Raw genomic sequence first — 16,849 nt, forward strand, 5'->3', positions numbered from 1 at the left:
TACCCATGTCAGAGACGCAAACTCGGTCTCAACCTTTAAGTCTTTACTGAAGACTCATCTCTTCAGTGGGTCATATGATTGAGTGTAGTCTGGCCCAGGAGTGGGAAGGTGAACGGAAATGCTCTGGAGCAACGAACCGCCCTTGCTGTCTCTGCCTGGCCGGTTTCCCTCTTTCCACTGGGATTCTCTGCCTCTAACCCTATTACAGGGGCTGAGTCACTGGCTTACTGGGGCTCTCTCATGCCGTCACCTGAGTGGGTTGATTCACTGATGTGGTCATCCTGTCTGGGTTGGCGCCCCCCCTTGGGTTGTGCCATGGCGGAGATCTTTGTGGGCTATACTCAGACTTGTCTCAGGATGGTAAGTTGGTGGTTGAAGATATCCCTCTAGTGGTGTGGGGGCTGTGCTTTGGCAAAGTGGGTGGGGTTATATCCTTCCTGTTTGGCCCTGTCCGGGGGTGTCTTCGGATGGGGCCACAGTGTCTCCTGACCCCTCCTGTCTCAGCCTCCAGTATTTATGCTGCAGTAGTTTATGTGTCGGGGGGCTAGGGTCAGTTTGTTATATCTGGAGTACTTCTCCTGTCCTATTCGGTGTCCTGTGTGAATCTAAGTGTGTGTTCTCTGATTCTCTCCTTCTCTCTTTCTTTCTCTCTCTCGGAGGACCTGAGCCCTAGGACCATGCCCCAGGACTACCTGACATGATGACTCCTTGCTGTCCCCAGTCCACCTGACCGTGCTGCTGCTCCAGTTTCAACTGTTCTGCCTTATTATTATTCGACCATGCTGGTCATTTATGAACATTTGAACATCTTGGCCATGTTCTGTTATAATCTCCACCCGGCACAGCCATAAGAGGACTGGCCACCCCACATAGCCTGGTTCCTCTCTAGGTTTCTTCCTAGGTTTTGGCCTTCCTAGGGAGTTTTTCCTAGCCACCGTGCTTCTACACCTGCATTGCTTGCTGTTTGGGGTTTTATGCTGGGTTTCTGTACAGCACTTTGAGATATCAGCTGATGTACGAAGGGCTATATAAATAAATTAGATTTGATTTGATCAACACCTTCACCATTACCCTCGCACCATAGTCTGGCAAAAGCCAGATGGGCTGGTCCATTTTTAGCACAGTGCGCTTGTCTAAATTGTTGTTAATTTTTTGTGCAAAATTGTAATTATATGGCTAATATTGGTGGCCTTGATATTAAAAAAATCGACCGGTGTGGAGTCCTCGAGGGGAAAAATGCGCCGGTGTGATAGAAAAGCCTGAGGCCGATTTCTGGTCCAAGTCCGTCCCTGGTGGTGACCGCGGTTCCAACCGCGCTGCTGCTCCTCAGTTCTTCACTGGTGCGCTTTGGACTACACACTTGACGCGCGCCTTTTCAGAAATGGATTGCCTATGTCGAGTTTGCCTTTATTGACATGTTGTGTTTGTACCAGTTAGCGACGATGTGCCGTAGCCACTGATAAACGACAGCTACTTGACAGTTCCTTTTAGGTCCCGCCGCACTATGATAGAGAAACTGTTCGCAAAATCACCAGTGTCGCAACGTGACAAGTGAAGTGCAAGCAGCAGTCAACGGAGGTCCCTCTTGGCAGGAGTCGTAGAAGGATGAAGTCGAGGAGAGACAAGCTGAAAATACCCTCCCTTACTTTGGAGTAAGTTTGCATGCTTTTATATAGTGTATAACTTATGCACATTGATCTACATGACCATTCATTCATGTTGTCGGGGAACCATGGGAAATCACTTATATTTTATTAAGGTAAGTAAATGTAGCCTAAGTGCCCCTTTGGGTATAATGTTCTATTATTCATGTATGTAAGGGCCTATTGTAGCCTATGTTTGACTATATATTATCAATTAATGTCTTAGATATTATAATAGTCTACAATCCCTATAGACTACTGTACTCTGATGCACTCAAATCATGCTTATTTTTCTGTGAGTATTTGAAGTGATAGATATGGTACACTCTTGGAATAAAAGGTGCTATCTAGAACCTTTAAAGGGTCCTTCAGCTGTCACCATAGGAGAACCCTTTGAAGAACCCTTGTTGGTTCCAGGTCGAACCGTTTTGGGTTCCAGGTAGAACCTTTCCACAGAGGGTTCTACATGAAACCCAAAATGGTTCTACCTGGATCCAAAAAGGTTTTTTATCTGGAACCAAAAATGGTTCTCCTATGCAAACAGCCGAAGAATCCTTTTTTTTCTGAGAGTTTACAGCGATTGAAGCCCTAATAGTAGCTAGTCTACCGTATGTGCTTGATAAGAAAAGAATACAGGCTACAGTGGTGTGCCAATGTATTTCTCAACTCTACCAGTTGCAACCAGTTTCTTGCACGCAGTATTTAACACGCAGTATGGAACCTACAGACACCTAGTGTGTTTCCCAATGAGACCCACTCAGCTTGTAGGCTGCAGGAGTTTTGAACACGCATTGAGTGAGTGATTATCGTGGTGTAGAACTCAGAACTTTAATTTATTTTTCTGTCTCCTTGTCTATTGAGATTTGACCAATGACTTAAGCTAGTTCTGCAAGATGAGCTACTATAGCCAGCCTACTTGGCATATTTATGTTGGTGAATTTATGGATGCTGGTATATACTGTACTTTGTTGATTGAACCAATTATCTGATCATAAACTGAATGTGAATTTGAGGGGTGCTTCTCACTTTGATGGTGGGTGGGGGGGATAGGAATTTGTCTACATTCAATCCAGAAATACATTAGACTAGATGTTTTTCAAAGTGACCTCCGCACACAGATTATTTGCCCTTTTCAGAATTATTGTCAAGATGTCACATAGCTTTGATTCAGGCCAGTGTCAAACACTTGTTTCACATATCATTCACTCCCTACACAAATGTCTGTCATTTTGGAAATATGCACCCATTTCCCAAACGCTTTACTGTGATTCTTGCCTCCTTCAAAGGATTAGCATTGCTGCAGTTCTCGTCTTTCCACCCACTCTCCATTCTGAGCCAATGTAGCCAGGGGCTGCCTGTTTGCCTGCCTGCTGCCCACTAGACGCTGATCCATAAAGCGTAGGAGCTTTTTCTCCAAAATCTGACTCTCCCATGGATCACAGGCTCGGCGTAGGGTATTGACCCCTCAGTTTTGTGGGTGTAGCACGATGAGCAACATGAGCGCACTGCAGAGACCCTTTTCTGAGCAACCACTGTGTTCACAGAACGCTTCATACAAAGTTTTTTTTTTTATCACAAAACGAAAGCAAAACATGGGAGCTGTCGGGTTTGACCCTGTGTTGCAGCAAATGCAGCTCCCCCAGTCGTCTACCACTACTGGATATAAACATAACACCTCACTCACTAATTAAGTAGGTGGAGAGCTGCAATCTAACGATTAACAATGAGGTGACGCACAATGTGGAACAATCTAATTCAGAGCGTCGTAGATGGGTTGGAGGGGTGAAAAAAAAATATTTTGAAATGATGAGGCGTGACTATGAGTGATAGGTAATTATGAGTTAGCACAGTGCAGTGTCTTCGTGCAGAGGCTTGTTTTCCAACCATCTCTTTATTACTATGACAACAGGCTCATCTCGCTGCCGCAGAAGCCGGTGCTATGTTCTGCACTGGATCTGAAGAGCCCTCTGCCGCAGCAACACTAAAACCATATCAACATTGTGCATTTGTGATAGCAAAGCACAGATCTGTACATGAAAATCAATAAAGCCAGCCTTCCAGCAGATGACTTCTGACGGCCAGCCTGCTACGGTATTATAGCTAAACTGTCATATTTTGACACGTGAGCACGATGGCAGATGTTTTGGGGTGTTTCTATAGCAAGTCTTCCTATGGAATAAGGGCTGTGACGGTCATGGAATTTCGAGGACGGTTATTGTTTATTTTTTAATGTGTATTTTTTAAATGTTCTCCTCCCGCTCCTGACTGCATGTGCTTCCATGTAAATAGATGATATGTATATGTGTGCTGCTACTGCAAGGGGGGGGGGGGGGGGTCAGCGTAGGTAGCCAAATACTTGTTTGCTAGAACACCTTGCTTGTTTCAGCAGGGAGCAAGAAAGGTTCATCCCGTTGTTAAGAGTCCATGTTGTTGCAGAAACAGACTCAAACGAGCAGATTCCCGGCCTCGCCTACTTCAGTCAGCTGTTCGTTCCACAAAACAAACAAAAACAGTTATGACCGTTTATTTTCTTTTTTTTTATGACAGTGTCCACCCATAACTGTCGGTTACACAGGTTATAAGGTAATTGTGCCAGCCCTACTATAGAATACAGAGGACGGCATGAGCTTATTGTATGTTCCAAAACACAAGAACAGAACTTCCCAGGCTCCATCACAGTGTGCTTCATTGTATATCTAAAGGACTCCTGATATCTCCAGGAGTGAGAAGTGTAATTTCTGTCTTAATCAGTTGTTATCTTTTTGCTAGCTAGGGCCATCTACTTTAAGTGCTGACTGTGCTCCCTATGTATGAACTGCTGACTGCTATCGACTTGCAGATGATTGTTGACATATCAACCAGGATTAAGGTTTATGGAAATGTGTGACTGTTGCTGTCTTCATAATCAGTGGCTCTATTGGAGGGGGAGTGGTTTCTCCTCTCCTAGACAATCACTACCTGGAGGTGAGGACGGGGCAAGGGGATACCTACCGTAGTCAGTTGCACAACAGAATGCATTCAACTGAAATGTGTCTTCCGCTAGACTATGTGCTCTTCACCTCTGCAAGGGTACCTGGAAGGATATTGACCTCATCCCGTCAGTTGAAGATGTCTGGTCATTCTTTAAAAGTAACTTCCTCACCATCTTAGACAAGCATGCTCCGTTTAAAAAATGCAGAACTAAGAACAGATATAGCCCTTGGTTTACTCCAGACCTGACTGCCCTCGACCAGCACAAAAACATCCTGTGGTGGACTGCAATAGCATCGAATAGTCCCCGCGATATGCAACTGTTCAGGGAAGTCAGGAACCAATACACGCAGTCAGTCAGGAAAGCAAAGGCCAGCTTTTTCAAACAGAAATTTGCATCCTGTAGCTCTAACTCCAAAAGTTCTGGGACACTGTAAAGTCCATGGAGAACAAGAGCACCTCCTCCCAGCTGCCCACTGCACTGAGACTAGGTAACACGGTCACTGCCGATAAATCCGTGATAATCGAAAACTTCAACAAGCATTTCTCAACGGCTGGCCATGCCTTCCTCCTGGCTACTCCAACCTCGGCCAACAGCTTCTCCCCCCCCCCCCCCACAGCTACTCGCCCACGCCTCCCCAGCTTCTCCTTTACCCAAATCCAGATAGCAGATGTTCTGAAAGAGCTGCAAAACCTGGACCCGTACAAATCAGCTGGGCGTGACAATCTGGACCCTCTATTTCTGAAACTGTCCGCCGCCATTGTCACAACCCCCTATTACCAGCCTGTTCAACCTCTCTTTCGTATCATCTGAGATCCCCAAGGATTGGAAAGCTGCCGCGGTCATCCCCCTCTTCAAAGGGGGGAGACACCCTGGACCCAAACTGTTACAGACCTATATCCATCCTGCCCTGCCTATCTAAGGTCTTCGAAAGCCAAGTCAACAAACAGATCACTGACCATCTCGAATCCCACCGTACCTTCTCTGCTGTGCAATCCGGTCACGGGTCCACCTCAGCCACGCTCAAGGTACTAAACGATATCATAACCGCCATCGATAAAAGACAGTACTGTGCAGCCGTCTTCATCGACCTGGCCAAGGCTTTCGACTCTGTCAATCACCATATTCTTATCGGCAGACTCAGTAGCCTCTGTTTTTCTATTGACTGCCTTGCCTGGTTCACCAACTACTTTTCAGACAGAGTTCAGTGTGTCAAATCGGAGGGCATGTTGTCCGGTCCTCTGACAGTCTCTATGGGAGTACCACAGGGTTCAATTAAATTATTTTCTCTGTATATATCAATGATGTTGCTCTTGTTGCGGGTGATTCCCTGATCCACCTCTACGCAGACAACACCATTCTATATACTTCTGGCCCTTCCTTGGACACTGTGCTATCTAACCTCCAAAGAAGCTTCAATGCCATACAACACTCCTTCCGTGGCCTCCAACTGCTCTTAAACGCTAGTAAAACCAAATGCATGCTTTTCAACCGTTGCTGCCTGCACCCACCCGCTCGACTAGCATCACCACCCTGGATGGTTCGACCTAGAATATGTGGACATCTATAAAGTACCTAGGTTTCTGGCTAGACTGTAAACTCTCCTTCCAGACTCATATCAAACATCTCCAATATAAAATCAAATCTAGAGTCGGCTTTCTATTTCGCAACAAAGCCTCCTTCACTCACACCGCCAAGCTTACCCTAGTAAATCTGACTATCCTACCGATCCTCGACTTTGGCGATGTCATCTACAAAATAGCTTCCAATACTCTACTCTAAACTGGATGCAGTTTATCACAGTGCCATCCGTTTGGTTACTAAATCACCTTATACCACCCACCACTGCGACCTGTATGCTCTAGTCGGCTGGCCCTCGCTACCAGTTTGCCGCCAGACCCACTGGCTCCAGGTCATCTACAAGTCTATGCTAGATAAAGCTCCGCCTTATCTCAGTTCACTGGTCGCGATGGCAACACCCACCCGTAGCATGCGCTCCAGCAGGTGTATCTCACTGATCATCCCTAAAGCCAACATCTCATTTGGCTGCCTTTCCTTCCAGTTCTCTGCTGCCTGCGACTGGAACGAATTGCAAAAATCTCTGAAGTTGGAGACTTTTATCTCCCTCACCAGCTATCTGAGCAGCTAACCGATCGCTGCAGCTGTACATAGTCCATCGGTATATAGCCCACCCAATTTACCTACCTCATCCCCATACTGTTTTTATTTATTTACTTCTCTGCTCTTTTGCACACCAGTATCTCTACCTGCACATGTTCATCTGATCATTTATCACTCCAGTGTTAATCTGCTAAATTGTAATTATTCACTCCTATGGCCCATTTATTACCTACCTCCTCATGCCTTTTGCACACAATGTATATAGATTATTTTTTTCTACTGTTATTGACTTGTTTATTGTTTATGGTTTACTCCATGTGTAACTCTGTGTTCTGTTCACACTGCTATGCTTTATCTTGGCCAGGTCGCAGTTGCAAATGAGAACTTGTTCTCAACTAGCCTACCTGGTTAAATAAAGGTGAAATAAAAAATAATAATAAAAAGGGAATTAGTGTTAGTAATTCAGTCTCCCCTGTTTTCTCAGTGGCAGCTGTCAGTGGCAAAACTAAGACCATCGACAAAACAAAGACATTCTGCTGAGTTATTCGAGGTAGGAAATAAAAGAGGAAGGTTCCACACCACTCTCTCACTTGAGTATCTTACCTAGTTATTTTCAGATGATCTCTTTTGGTTATTTTGTAGCTTTAGCAACTATGTGTGTGTTTTCATTTGGCTATTTTGTAGCTTTAGCAACTATGTGTGTGTTTTCTATACCTGTTTGCTCCTTTCCTCGTAGGCATACAGACACTCCCCACCCTTGGTTGCAACCCTTCTAATTTAGTGTAACCTGCTCACACAACCCATGTGGAATTCCTGGTCTCTTACAGCGTTTGAAACTGACAATCTGTGGTCAAGAACGTCGAGTTCGTCTCAGCCTATGCTTTAAAAAAAATAGGATACCCATTAGCCAACGCCTTGTCTTACTGGGATCCGACACATGCTGCCCTTCAGTCCTTTGACTTTTTGGCCCTGATGTAGACATGGGTCACCCCAGAGAACACTGTTACTCCCGCTGCTCTCACTTCATCTGATTACGTTTTTCTGTCATAGTCCGAGGGCATCTGGTTGTCGTGGTGGTGACACAGGGCTACTCATTTCTCCAAAGTGGACATTTTCTCTTGTCTCCCTCTCTCACCTGTCTCCTCATTTGAATTCTATGCCGTCACTGTCACTTATCCACTCAGGCTTACCATTGTTGCCATCTATTTCCCACTTGGTGCCCTTAGAGAGATCCTCAATGAGCTTGAAACCTTGATAAGCTCATTTCCTGATGATGTCTCACCCCTCTTCGTACTTGGCGACTTCAACTTCCTGATGCCTGCTTTTGATTAATTTCTTTCCAACTCTTTCTTTCCCCTCCTTGCCCCTTTTGACCTTCCGGAGTCCCCTCCCACTCACAAGGCAGGCAATATGCTTGACCTCATCTTGACCTTATCTGTTCGCCTACTAATCTCACTTTAACCGCCCTCCAGGTCTCTGATCACTACTTTGTTTCCTTTTCTGTCTCTCTCTCTTCCAACCATAGCCACTCAGCCTCTATCAAGATGATCATGAGCCATCACAATCTTCTCTCTCCCACTACTCTCTCCTCTTCTATCATATCATCTCTCCCTTCTGCTAAATCCTTCTCCCTCCTGTCTCCTGATTCTATCTCTTCGACTCTACTCTTCTCCCTTTCTGCATCCTATGATTTGTACTCTCTCCGGCTCGGCCCTCCCCTGCTGCTCCATGGCTGAGTCACTCATTGCTAGCTTACAGAACAGGGCTGCAGGCAGCTGAGCAAAAATTTAGAAAAATGAAACTTCTGGAGGACCTATCGTCCTTTCATTCCCTCATCTCTTCCTTCTCTTCCTCTATATCTGCTGCAAAAGTTACTTTATATCACTCTAAATTTCAAGCTTCTTCCTTTAACCCTAGGAAACTCTTTTCCACCTTCTCTTCCCTCCTTGGAACTGCCAATCTGCGGTCAAGCACACCGAGTTCATCTCAGCCTATGCTTTTTTATTTATTAGGCTCCCGGCGGCAGCTTGTCTCCTTAGTCCTCCACCCCTTTCCCCTCCCTCCCCCCTCTATGTGGACAACTTTGACCTTCTCCCATTCCTCACTTCCTTCATCAACTCATCCCTGATCATTGGCTGTGTCCCCTCTGACATAGAAAACTACAGACCGGTATCCATTCTTGCTTTTATTTGCAAAACACTTGAGCCTGCTGCGTCTGACTAATTCTCTCACTATCTCTCTCAGAAAGATCTTCTTGACCCTAACATGTCCCGCTTCAAGACAGGTCACTCAACCAAGACTGCTCTTCTCTGTGTCATGGAGGCTCTCTCTGCCAAAGCTGACACTCTCCTCTGTTCTCATCCTCTTAGATCTATCCACTGCATTTCTTCACAGTGAACCATCAGATCCTCCTCTCCACCCTCTCAGGGCTGGGGTCTCAGGCTTGGCACACTCTTGGATTGCATCATACCTGGCAGGCCGCTCCTACCAGGTCACATGGAGAGGATCTGTGTCTGCACCATGTACTTTCACTACTGGTGTCCCCCAGGGCTCAGTTCTAGGCCCTCTCCTCTTCTCTCTATACACCAGTCACTCGGCTCTGTCATATCCTCACATGGTCTCCTAAAAAAATGTATATATATTTTACCTTTATTTAACTAGGCAAGTCAGTTAAGAACAAATTATTTTTTCAATGCCGGCCTAGGAACAGTGGGTTAACTGCCTTGTTCAGTGGCAGAACGACAGGTTTGTACCTTGTCAGCTCAGGGATTCGATCTTGCAATCTTTTGGTTACTAGTCCAACATTCTAACCACTAGGCTACCTGCTGCCCTTCTATCATTGCTATGCAGATGACACTCAACTACTTTTCTCCTTCCCCCCTTCTGGCACCCAGGTGATGACACGCATCTCTACGTGCCTGGCAGATATCTCAGCTTGGATGTTGGCCCACCACCTCAAGCTCAACGTCTACAAGATGAAGCTGCTCTTCCTCCCGGGAAAGGCCTACCTGCTCCAAGACCTCTCCATTACGGTTGACAACTCCACAGTGTCTCCCTCCCAGAATGCAAAGAACCTAGTGTGACCCTGGACACCCTATTATTCTCTGCAAACATCAAAGCAGTGACTCGCTCCTGCGGGTTCATGCTCTACAACATCCGTAGAGTACGACCCTATCTCACACAGGAAGCTCCGTGGGTCCTAATCCAGGCAGTTGTCATCTCCTGTCTGGATTTCTGCAACTTGCTGTTGGCTGAGATCCCCTCTTGTGCCATCAAACCCCTGAAACGTATTCAGAATGCTGCAGTCTGCCTGCTGTTCAACCTTCACAAGTTTTCCCATGTTGCCCTGCTTCTCCACACACTCCATCGGCTTCCAGTCAAAGTTTTTGATTTACTACAAAATGGTACTTGCTTACGGAGCAGCAAGAGGAACTGCCCCTTCTTACCTTGAAGCTATGCCCAAACCATACACCCCAACCCAAGCACTCCGTTCTGCCACATCTGGTCTTTTGTCCAAGAACCCCCCCCCCCCCCTTACCCCCTCCTCAAGCCCAAACCTGACACCCCCCCCACCACATAAAAAAAGCTTTTGTGAACTAACACTCCCAATTTAGTAATTTCCCACTTACTGGCTCTGATTTTGCTGATAGCTACTTTATTGAGGAGAAATGTACTTACTACGACTGTGATATGTGGTTGTCCCAACTAGCTTTCTTAAGATGAATGCACTAACTGTAAGTCGCTCTGGATAAGAACGTCTGCTATATGACTAAAATGTCAAATGTAAATATAAGACTGTGTACTGGTATGTATATATCTGACACGCTATATATTTAAATTCTCAGATGGTGTCTACTTTGGGACATTAGGCTAGACCTATCAGATAACCAGTGTTATAGAGCTAGACTTGGCCAATAACCTTTTAATGGGAAACCAGGCCAAAGTAATCAATGGTCTGAAAGGTCTTTAACTTCTGCTTTGACTGAAAACAGCAAGACCATTGTGCTGTTGTTGCTGTTAGAAATACTAAGGTTCCTAAGACAAACCCACGCTTTATTCATAAGAGGAATTTGAAGTTTTAATGAGCAGGCTTTCTTTCATGATTTGTTTTATTTTGACTGGAGCAAGATTAAGCTTATTCCTGATGTGGAAACTGCCTGGAAATTCCTTCATGATGTTTTTTTCCAAATATTTTCCGAATATGCCACATTCCGCAGGTTCGGAGTTAAAGGGAGGGATATTCCATGGTTTTCTTCTGAGCTCTCTTGTATTTTTCACAAACGTAATCTAGCCTAGGCTAAAGCAAGGAAATCATGTTTTAATGCTAATTGACGTATTTTAAGGCAGTTACGAAGCAAGTGTTATTTTCTTCTCAGGAAGGCCAAGTCTGAATATTTTATGTCAGTTACCACTGATAACCTGAAGGACCCTAGAAAGTTTTGGAAGGCTATTAAATCTATGTCTGGAAACAGTAATGACTGTCAAGTGTATTGAAGGACTTTGTTGCTGCATATGACAAAACTGAAATGTTGAATTGTTTCAATGAGCACTTTGTATCATCTGGTAGGCTGTTTGATTGTGTCTTCTGTCTCTGTTCAACCCTGTGTGGATGAACCAGTGAGAGCTGGTCAAAGCTTTTTGCCATTCTCAGTGCAGGAGATACATAAAGCCCTGAAATCCTTAGATCAGAGAAAGCCTGCAGGTCCTGATCTTCTTGATCCCTGCTTTTTAAAACTGGCAGCTGATTTCATAGCTGAACCACTTACATATTTGTTCAATCTAACCCTGGATTGTAATAAAATTCCAAACATCTGGAAATCAGCATTTGTCCTACCACTTTTAAAAGGAGGAGATCCAACTATTTTAAATAATTATAGGCCAATCTCAAAGCTGTCACCCCTGATGAAAATACTTGAAACCCTTGTGAGTGAACAGCTAAAATAGTTTTTATATACTAACTCAATTTTATCAATTTTATAGACCAATCGGGCTTCAGGAAGAAGCATAGCACAATTACAGCAGCCATGAAGGTTTTAAATGATTTCACTGAAGCCCTTGACAAAAAACAGCACAACACTGACTTTTTATTGATCTCTCTAAGGCTTTTGATACAGTTGCTCATGCCATACTGAAGCAGAGATTGTCGAGTGTAGGTCTTTCAGAGCATGCAGTTGCATGGTTTGATGACTAAGCTTTCCAGAACTTCCAAACTGCTTGTTATACTGTTCAACTGTTACTGTTCAACATACCTTGTGTCAATTGAAGCTTATCCTCAATACGGATAAAATTAAACTAATGGTGTTTTCTAATACAAGAAATAGTTCTCTGAACCTTTCACCTGTCATTACTACCTGTCAGGGCAATGAGATTTAGACTGTAACCTCATATAAATATCTTGGAATTTTAATTGATGACGGCCTCTCTTTTAAATTGCATATTCAACAACTTACAAAAAAATTGAAACTGAAGTTGGGATTTTATTTTAGGAATAAGCCTGTTTTCTTTTGATGCCAAAAGGAGGCTAGTATGAGCTACATTTATGCCTTTACAAGACTATGGGGATATTTTATATATGAATGTTTCCGCTCAGTGTTTGAGATCAATTGACACCCTTTACCATGGTGTATTGAGATGTATTTTTAAACTGCTAAGCCCTGACGCACCACTGCACTTTATATACCAGGGTTGGCTGGCCTTCTCTAGTCACTCGTAGGCTCAGTCACTGGTATACCTTTATTTACAAAGCCATTTTGGGTTCACTACCATTTTATTTGGGGAATTTTTATTGTTCAGAAATGTGGTGGGTATTCTCTTCGTTCGCAGGACTTTATCCTTTATCCGGCTTTTATGTACTTTGCGCCATCAGCTTGGAACACCTTACAAAATACTTTTAAACTGGAAGAACTTGTCCCGATTGGTGTTTTTAAATCACTGATGAAGGATTTTGAGACTGATTCCCTGACCTGTCAATGTTTTTAATTTGCTATTTTATGATTTTTCTTTTATACTCTTGTGAATTCTATAGTTTTTACTAGATTACTTGTAGTTTTTCATGTTGTCCGTCTGTAATTGTGTAATGACTTGGACCTGCCTTTCTTGGCCAGGACGCTCTTTAAAAAGAGATTTCTAATCTAATCTAATCTAATCTGAAATGGCTATCCCATGACAGACTATTATCCATACAATACTATCTGAAAAAAGTATCCCAAAACACAGCTGGGAAGTAAGTTGGTGTCATTTGCAAACAGTTGCCGAGTGTCTATCACAGACCTATAATGTCAGCCAATGAAAGTGAGACCTTGGGGTGCATCTCAGCCATTACCCAGGCACTGGTAGGCAACAGCGACCGTGCTGAGTCAGCACACTGATCCATGTGACCGTGTCTTGCCTTACAGTTTGTCACCCACTTGCCAGAGCCCAACTCTACTGAGCCCATGCAGCCCATGCAGCCCCTGCAGCCCCTTACAAACCCTACATCCCTGGAGGTAAGAAAGACAGCCCACATACAGCACACAGCCACATACAGCCACACAAGGGCATCAGGCCCACTTTATAGAACGGACAGGTGGCTTGAGTACAGCTCCTGTGAGGAATTATGAAGATACCTTTAAAGCAGACTTTGCTTTTACGGACTGTATGTTTGATTTAATTTAATTTCACAGGTTTTTCATCGCAGTATCATTGCCTAATTTGTTGAACAATAAACGTTAAAACACTGAACCCTATTGTTTAGATAAAATGTTGCAACGTGCAAAATGCAGCTGCTAGAAATTGTCTTAACTATGGGAAGTCATTTAGAGGAAAGGTTGCCTGGCTTATGGTGGTTGCCTGGCAACCCCCAATGGTACACTGCAGAGGAAGGGAAAACCATATGGCAAACCGAAGCAGCATACAGAATGCTATGTAGAGCACGAGGTTATTGTAATACATATAGTGAGAAATCATCTGTATCCTGATAATTTGGCAAAACTACCAAGAATATTGTTCAGTTCTGTTCACAGAGAAACTGTAATATACCAGTCATAGTTTTTTAAATGACATTTGGTTGAACTTCATTTTAGTTTGATCAAATTATTTATTTGACCACCAAGATTTCTTTATTTTACAACACTAAAGTGTTATGCATCAATTTCTTTCTCTACACCAGTTGTTCCTAAACTTTTTATAGTCCAGAACCCCTTCAAACATTCAACCTCCAGCTGCGTACCCCCTCCAACACCAGGCTCAGTGCACTCTCAAATGTTGTTTTTTGCTATCATTGTAAGCCTGCCACACACACACTATACAATACATTTATTAAACATAATAATGAGTGTGAGTTTTTGTCACAATCCAGCTCGTGGGAAGTGACAAAGTGCTCTTATAGGACCAAGGCACAAATAATAATATGATAATAATCAATCATTTTGCTCTTTATTTAACCATCTTACATATAAAGCCTTATTCACAATTTTCGATGATCAAATAACTGACCACAGGTTAATGAGAAGGGTGTGCTTGAAAGGATGCACATAACTCTGCAATGTTGGGTTGTATTGGAGAGAGTTTCAGTCTTTTTCCACACATAGTCTGTGCCTGTATTTAGTTGTCATGCTAGTGAGGGCAGAGAATCCACTCGCACATCTGTACGTGGTTTCAGGGCAATAGTGTCTTAACAGCACGGTTTGCCAAGGCAGGATACTCTGAGCGCAGCCCAATCCAGAAATTTGGCAGTGGCTTCTGATTAAATTAAATTTTCACTGAACCAATGTTGATGAGGCTCTCTTGTTCAGATATCGGTAAGTGGACTGGATGCAGGGCATGAAAGGGATAATGAACCCAGTTGTTTGTGTCATCCATTTTGGGAAAGTACCTGCCTAAAAATCATAAAATGATGGAAAGACCTGTGTGTTGTCCTTGTTACTGCAGACAGAGAAGAGCTCCAACTTCTTAATCATAGCCTCAATTTTGTCCCGCACATTGAATATATATTTGCGGAGAGTCCCTGTAATCCTAGATTCAGATCATTCGGGCGAGAAAAAACATTACCCAGATAGGCCAGTTGTGTGAGAAACCCGTCATCATGCAAGTGGTCAGACAAGTGAAAATTAGTCTCTCAATTAAAATAAATGTGTCAATACTTTGCCGAATGATAACCAGTATGTTTTTAAAATATTACATAGTCGCTGCCCATATCATTGCATAGTGCTGAAAATACACAAGAGTTCAGGGGCCTTGCTTTACTGGAGTGTCCAAAACGTCTTTCAAGCTGTCAGGCATTCCCTTGGTAGCAAGATCCTCTCGGTGGATGCTGCAGTGTACCCAAGAGGCGTCGGGAGCATCTGATTGCACGCACGTTACCACTTCACTATGTCTCCCTGTCATGGCTTTTGCGCCATCAGTACAGATACCAACACATCTTGACCACCAAAGTCCATTTGATGTCACAAAGCTGTCCAGCACTTTAAAAATATCCTCTCCTGTTGTCCTGGTTTCCAGTGGTTTGCAGAAGAGGATGTCTTCCTTAATTGAACCCCATAAACGTAACGGACTGTCACCAGCCCGGTACCACCAGTGCCGGCACCACGCACCAGGCCTACAGTGCGCCTCGGCAGTCCAGAGCGTCCGGCGATAGTACCCAGTCCAGAGCGTCCGGCGACAGTACCCAGTCCAGAGCGTCCGGCGACAGTACCCAGTCCAGAGCGTCCGGCGACAGTACCCAGTCCAGAGCGTCCGGCGATAGTACCCCGTCCAGAGCGTCCGGCGATAGTACCCAGTCCAGAGCGTCCGGCGACAGTACCCAGTCCAGAGCGTCCGGCGACAGTACCCAGTCCAGAGCGTCCGGCGACAGTACCCAGTCCAGAGCGTCCGGCGACAGTACCCAGTCCAGAGCGTCCGGCGACAGTACCCAGTCCAGAGCGTCCGGCGACAGTACCCAGTCCAGAGCGTCCGGCGATAGTACCCAGTCCAGAGCGTCCGGCGACAGTACCCAGTCCAGAGCGTCCGGCGATAGTACCCAGTCCAGAGCGTCCGGCGACAGTACCCAGTCCAGAGCGTCCGGCGACAGTACCCAGTCCAGAGCGTCCGGCGACAGTCCACAGTCCGGAACCTCCAAGGACGGGCCACAGTCCGGAACCTCCAGAGACGGGCCACAGTCTGGAACCTCCAGCGACGGTCCCCAGTCCGGGGTCTCCAGCGACGGTCCCCAGTCCGGGGTCTCCAGCGACAGTCCCCAGTCCGGGGTCTCCAGCGACGGTCCCCAGTCCAGAACATCCGGTGATGATCCACGCAGCGAGGGTCCCCAGGCCGGAGCCTACAGCAAGGATCTGCAGTCTAGAGCCTCCGGCGATGATCCACGGGTCGGTGCTACAAGAGAGGACTCAGAGTAAAAAAGGGGGACGGCGTCCAGAACCAGAGCCGCCACCGAGGTTAGATGCCCACCCAGACCCTCCCATATAGGTTTAGGTTTGCAGCAGGGAGTCCGCACCTTTGGGGGGGGGGCTGTCACACCCTGACCTTAGTTATCTATGTTTTCTGTATTATTTTGGTTAGGTCAGGGTGTGACGAGGGTGGGTATATGTGTTTTTGTTCTGTCTAGGGTTTTTGTATGTTTATGTTTTTTCTAGTCTGGGGGTTTATATGTCTATGGTTGCCTAGATTGGTTCTTAATCAGAGGTAGCAGTTTATCGTTGTCTCTAATTGGGGCCCATATTTAGGTAGCCATATTCATTGGGTATTTTGTGGGTTATTGTCTAGGTGTAGTTGCCTGTTAGCACTCGTGTTATTAGCTTCATGTTCGTTTTGTTGTTTTGTATAGTTTGTTCAGTGTTTATTCTTCATTAAAAGAAGTATGTATTCTTATCACGTTGCGCCTTGGTCTCCTCGTTATGACACGGACATATGCCAGGAACTGTGCCAGGCCAGCCGCCTCTGTTGACTCATCCAGCTGTAATGCATAGAATTCACTGGCTTGCATGAGAAGCAGTAATTGGTTCAAAACGTCTCCTGCTATGTCACTGATGTGTCGTGAAACAGTGTTGTTTGATGAAGGCATTATCTGTACAGTTTTTTAGCCTTTCCCCCCAGCATTGTCTCAGTCATGTGGTCAATGAAGCTGACAGTTGAGGACTTCTGT

At 45.0% G+C, this 16,849-nt stretch overlaps 1 protein-coding gene across 5 annotated transcripts in view; it reads left to right on the forward strand.

Moving 5' to 3' along the window:
• The first annotated feature begins 1,326 nt into the window (after window positions 1-1,326).
• The window catches only part of mast3b (microtubule associated serine/threonine kinase 3b), a 52,907-nt gene continuing 37,384 nt past the window's right edge, over window positions 1,327-16,849 (forward strand). For 3 of the 5 annotated variants that reach the window (XM_046301797.1, XM_046301798.1, XM_046301800.1), the window contains exon 1: window positions 15,949-16,142. In XM_046301797.1, coding sequence (XP_046157753.1) covers window positions 15,994-16,142 — 149 coding nt within the window. In that variant the 5' untranslated portion in view covers window positions 15,949-15,993. Of the gene's footprint in view, window positions 1,653-13,130; window positions 13,221-15,948; window positions 16,143-16,849 lie in introns of those variants that run through there. The other 2 variants (XM_046301799.1, XM_046301801.1) reach the window with 2 other exon arrangements.

This window comes from Oncorhynchus gorbuscha, linkage group LG15, assembly GCF_021184085.1.
Source record: "Oncorhynchus gorbuscha isolate QuinsamMale2020 ecotype Even-year linkage group LG15, OgorEven_v1.0, whole genome shotgun sequence".
Classification (NCBI taxonomy): domain Eukaryota; kingdom Metazoa; phylum Chordata; class Actinopteri; order Salmoniformes; family Salmonidae; genus Oncorhynchus; species Oncorhynchus gorbuscha.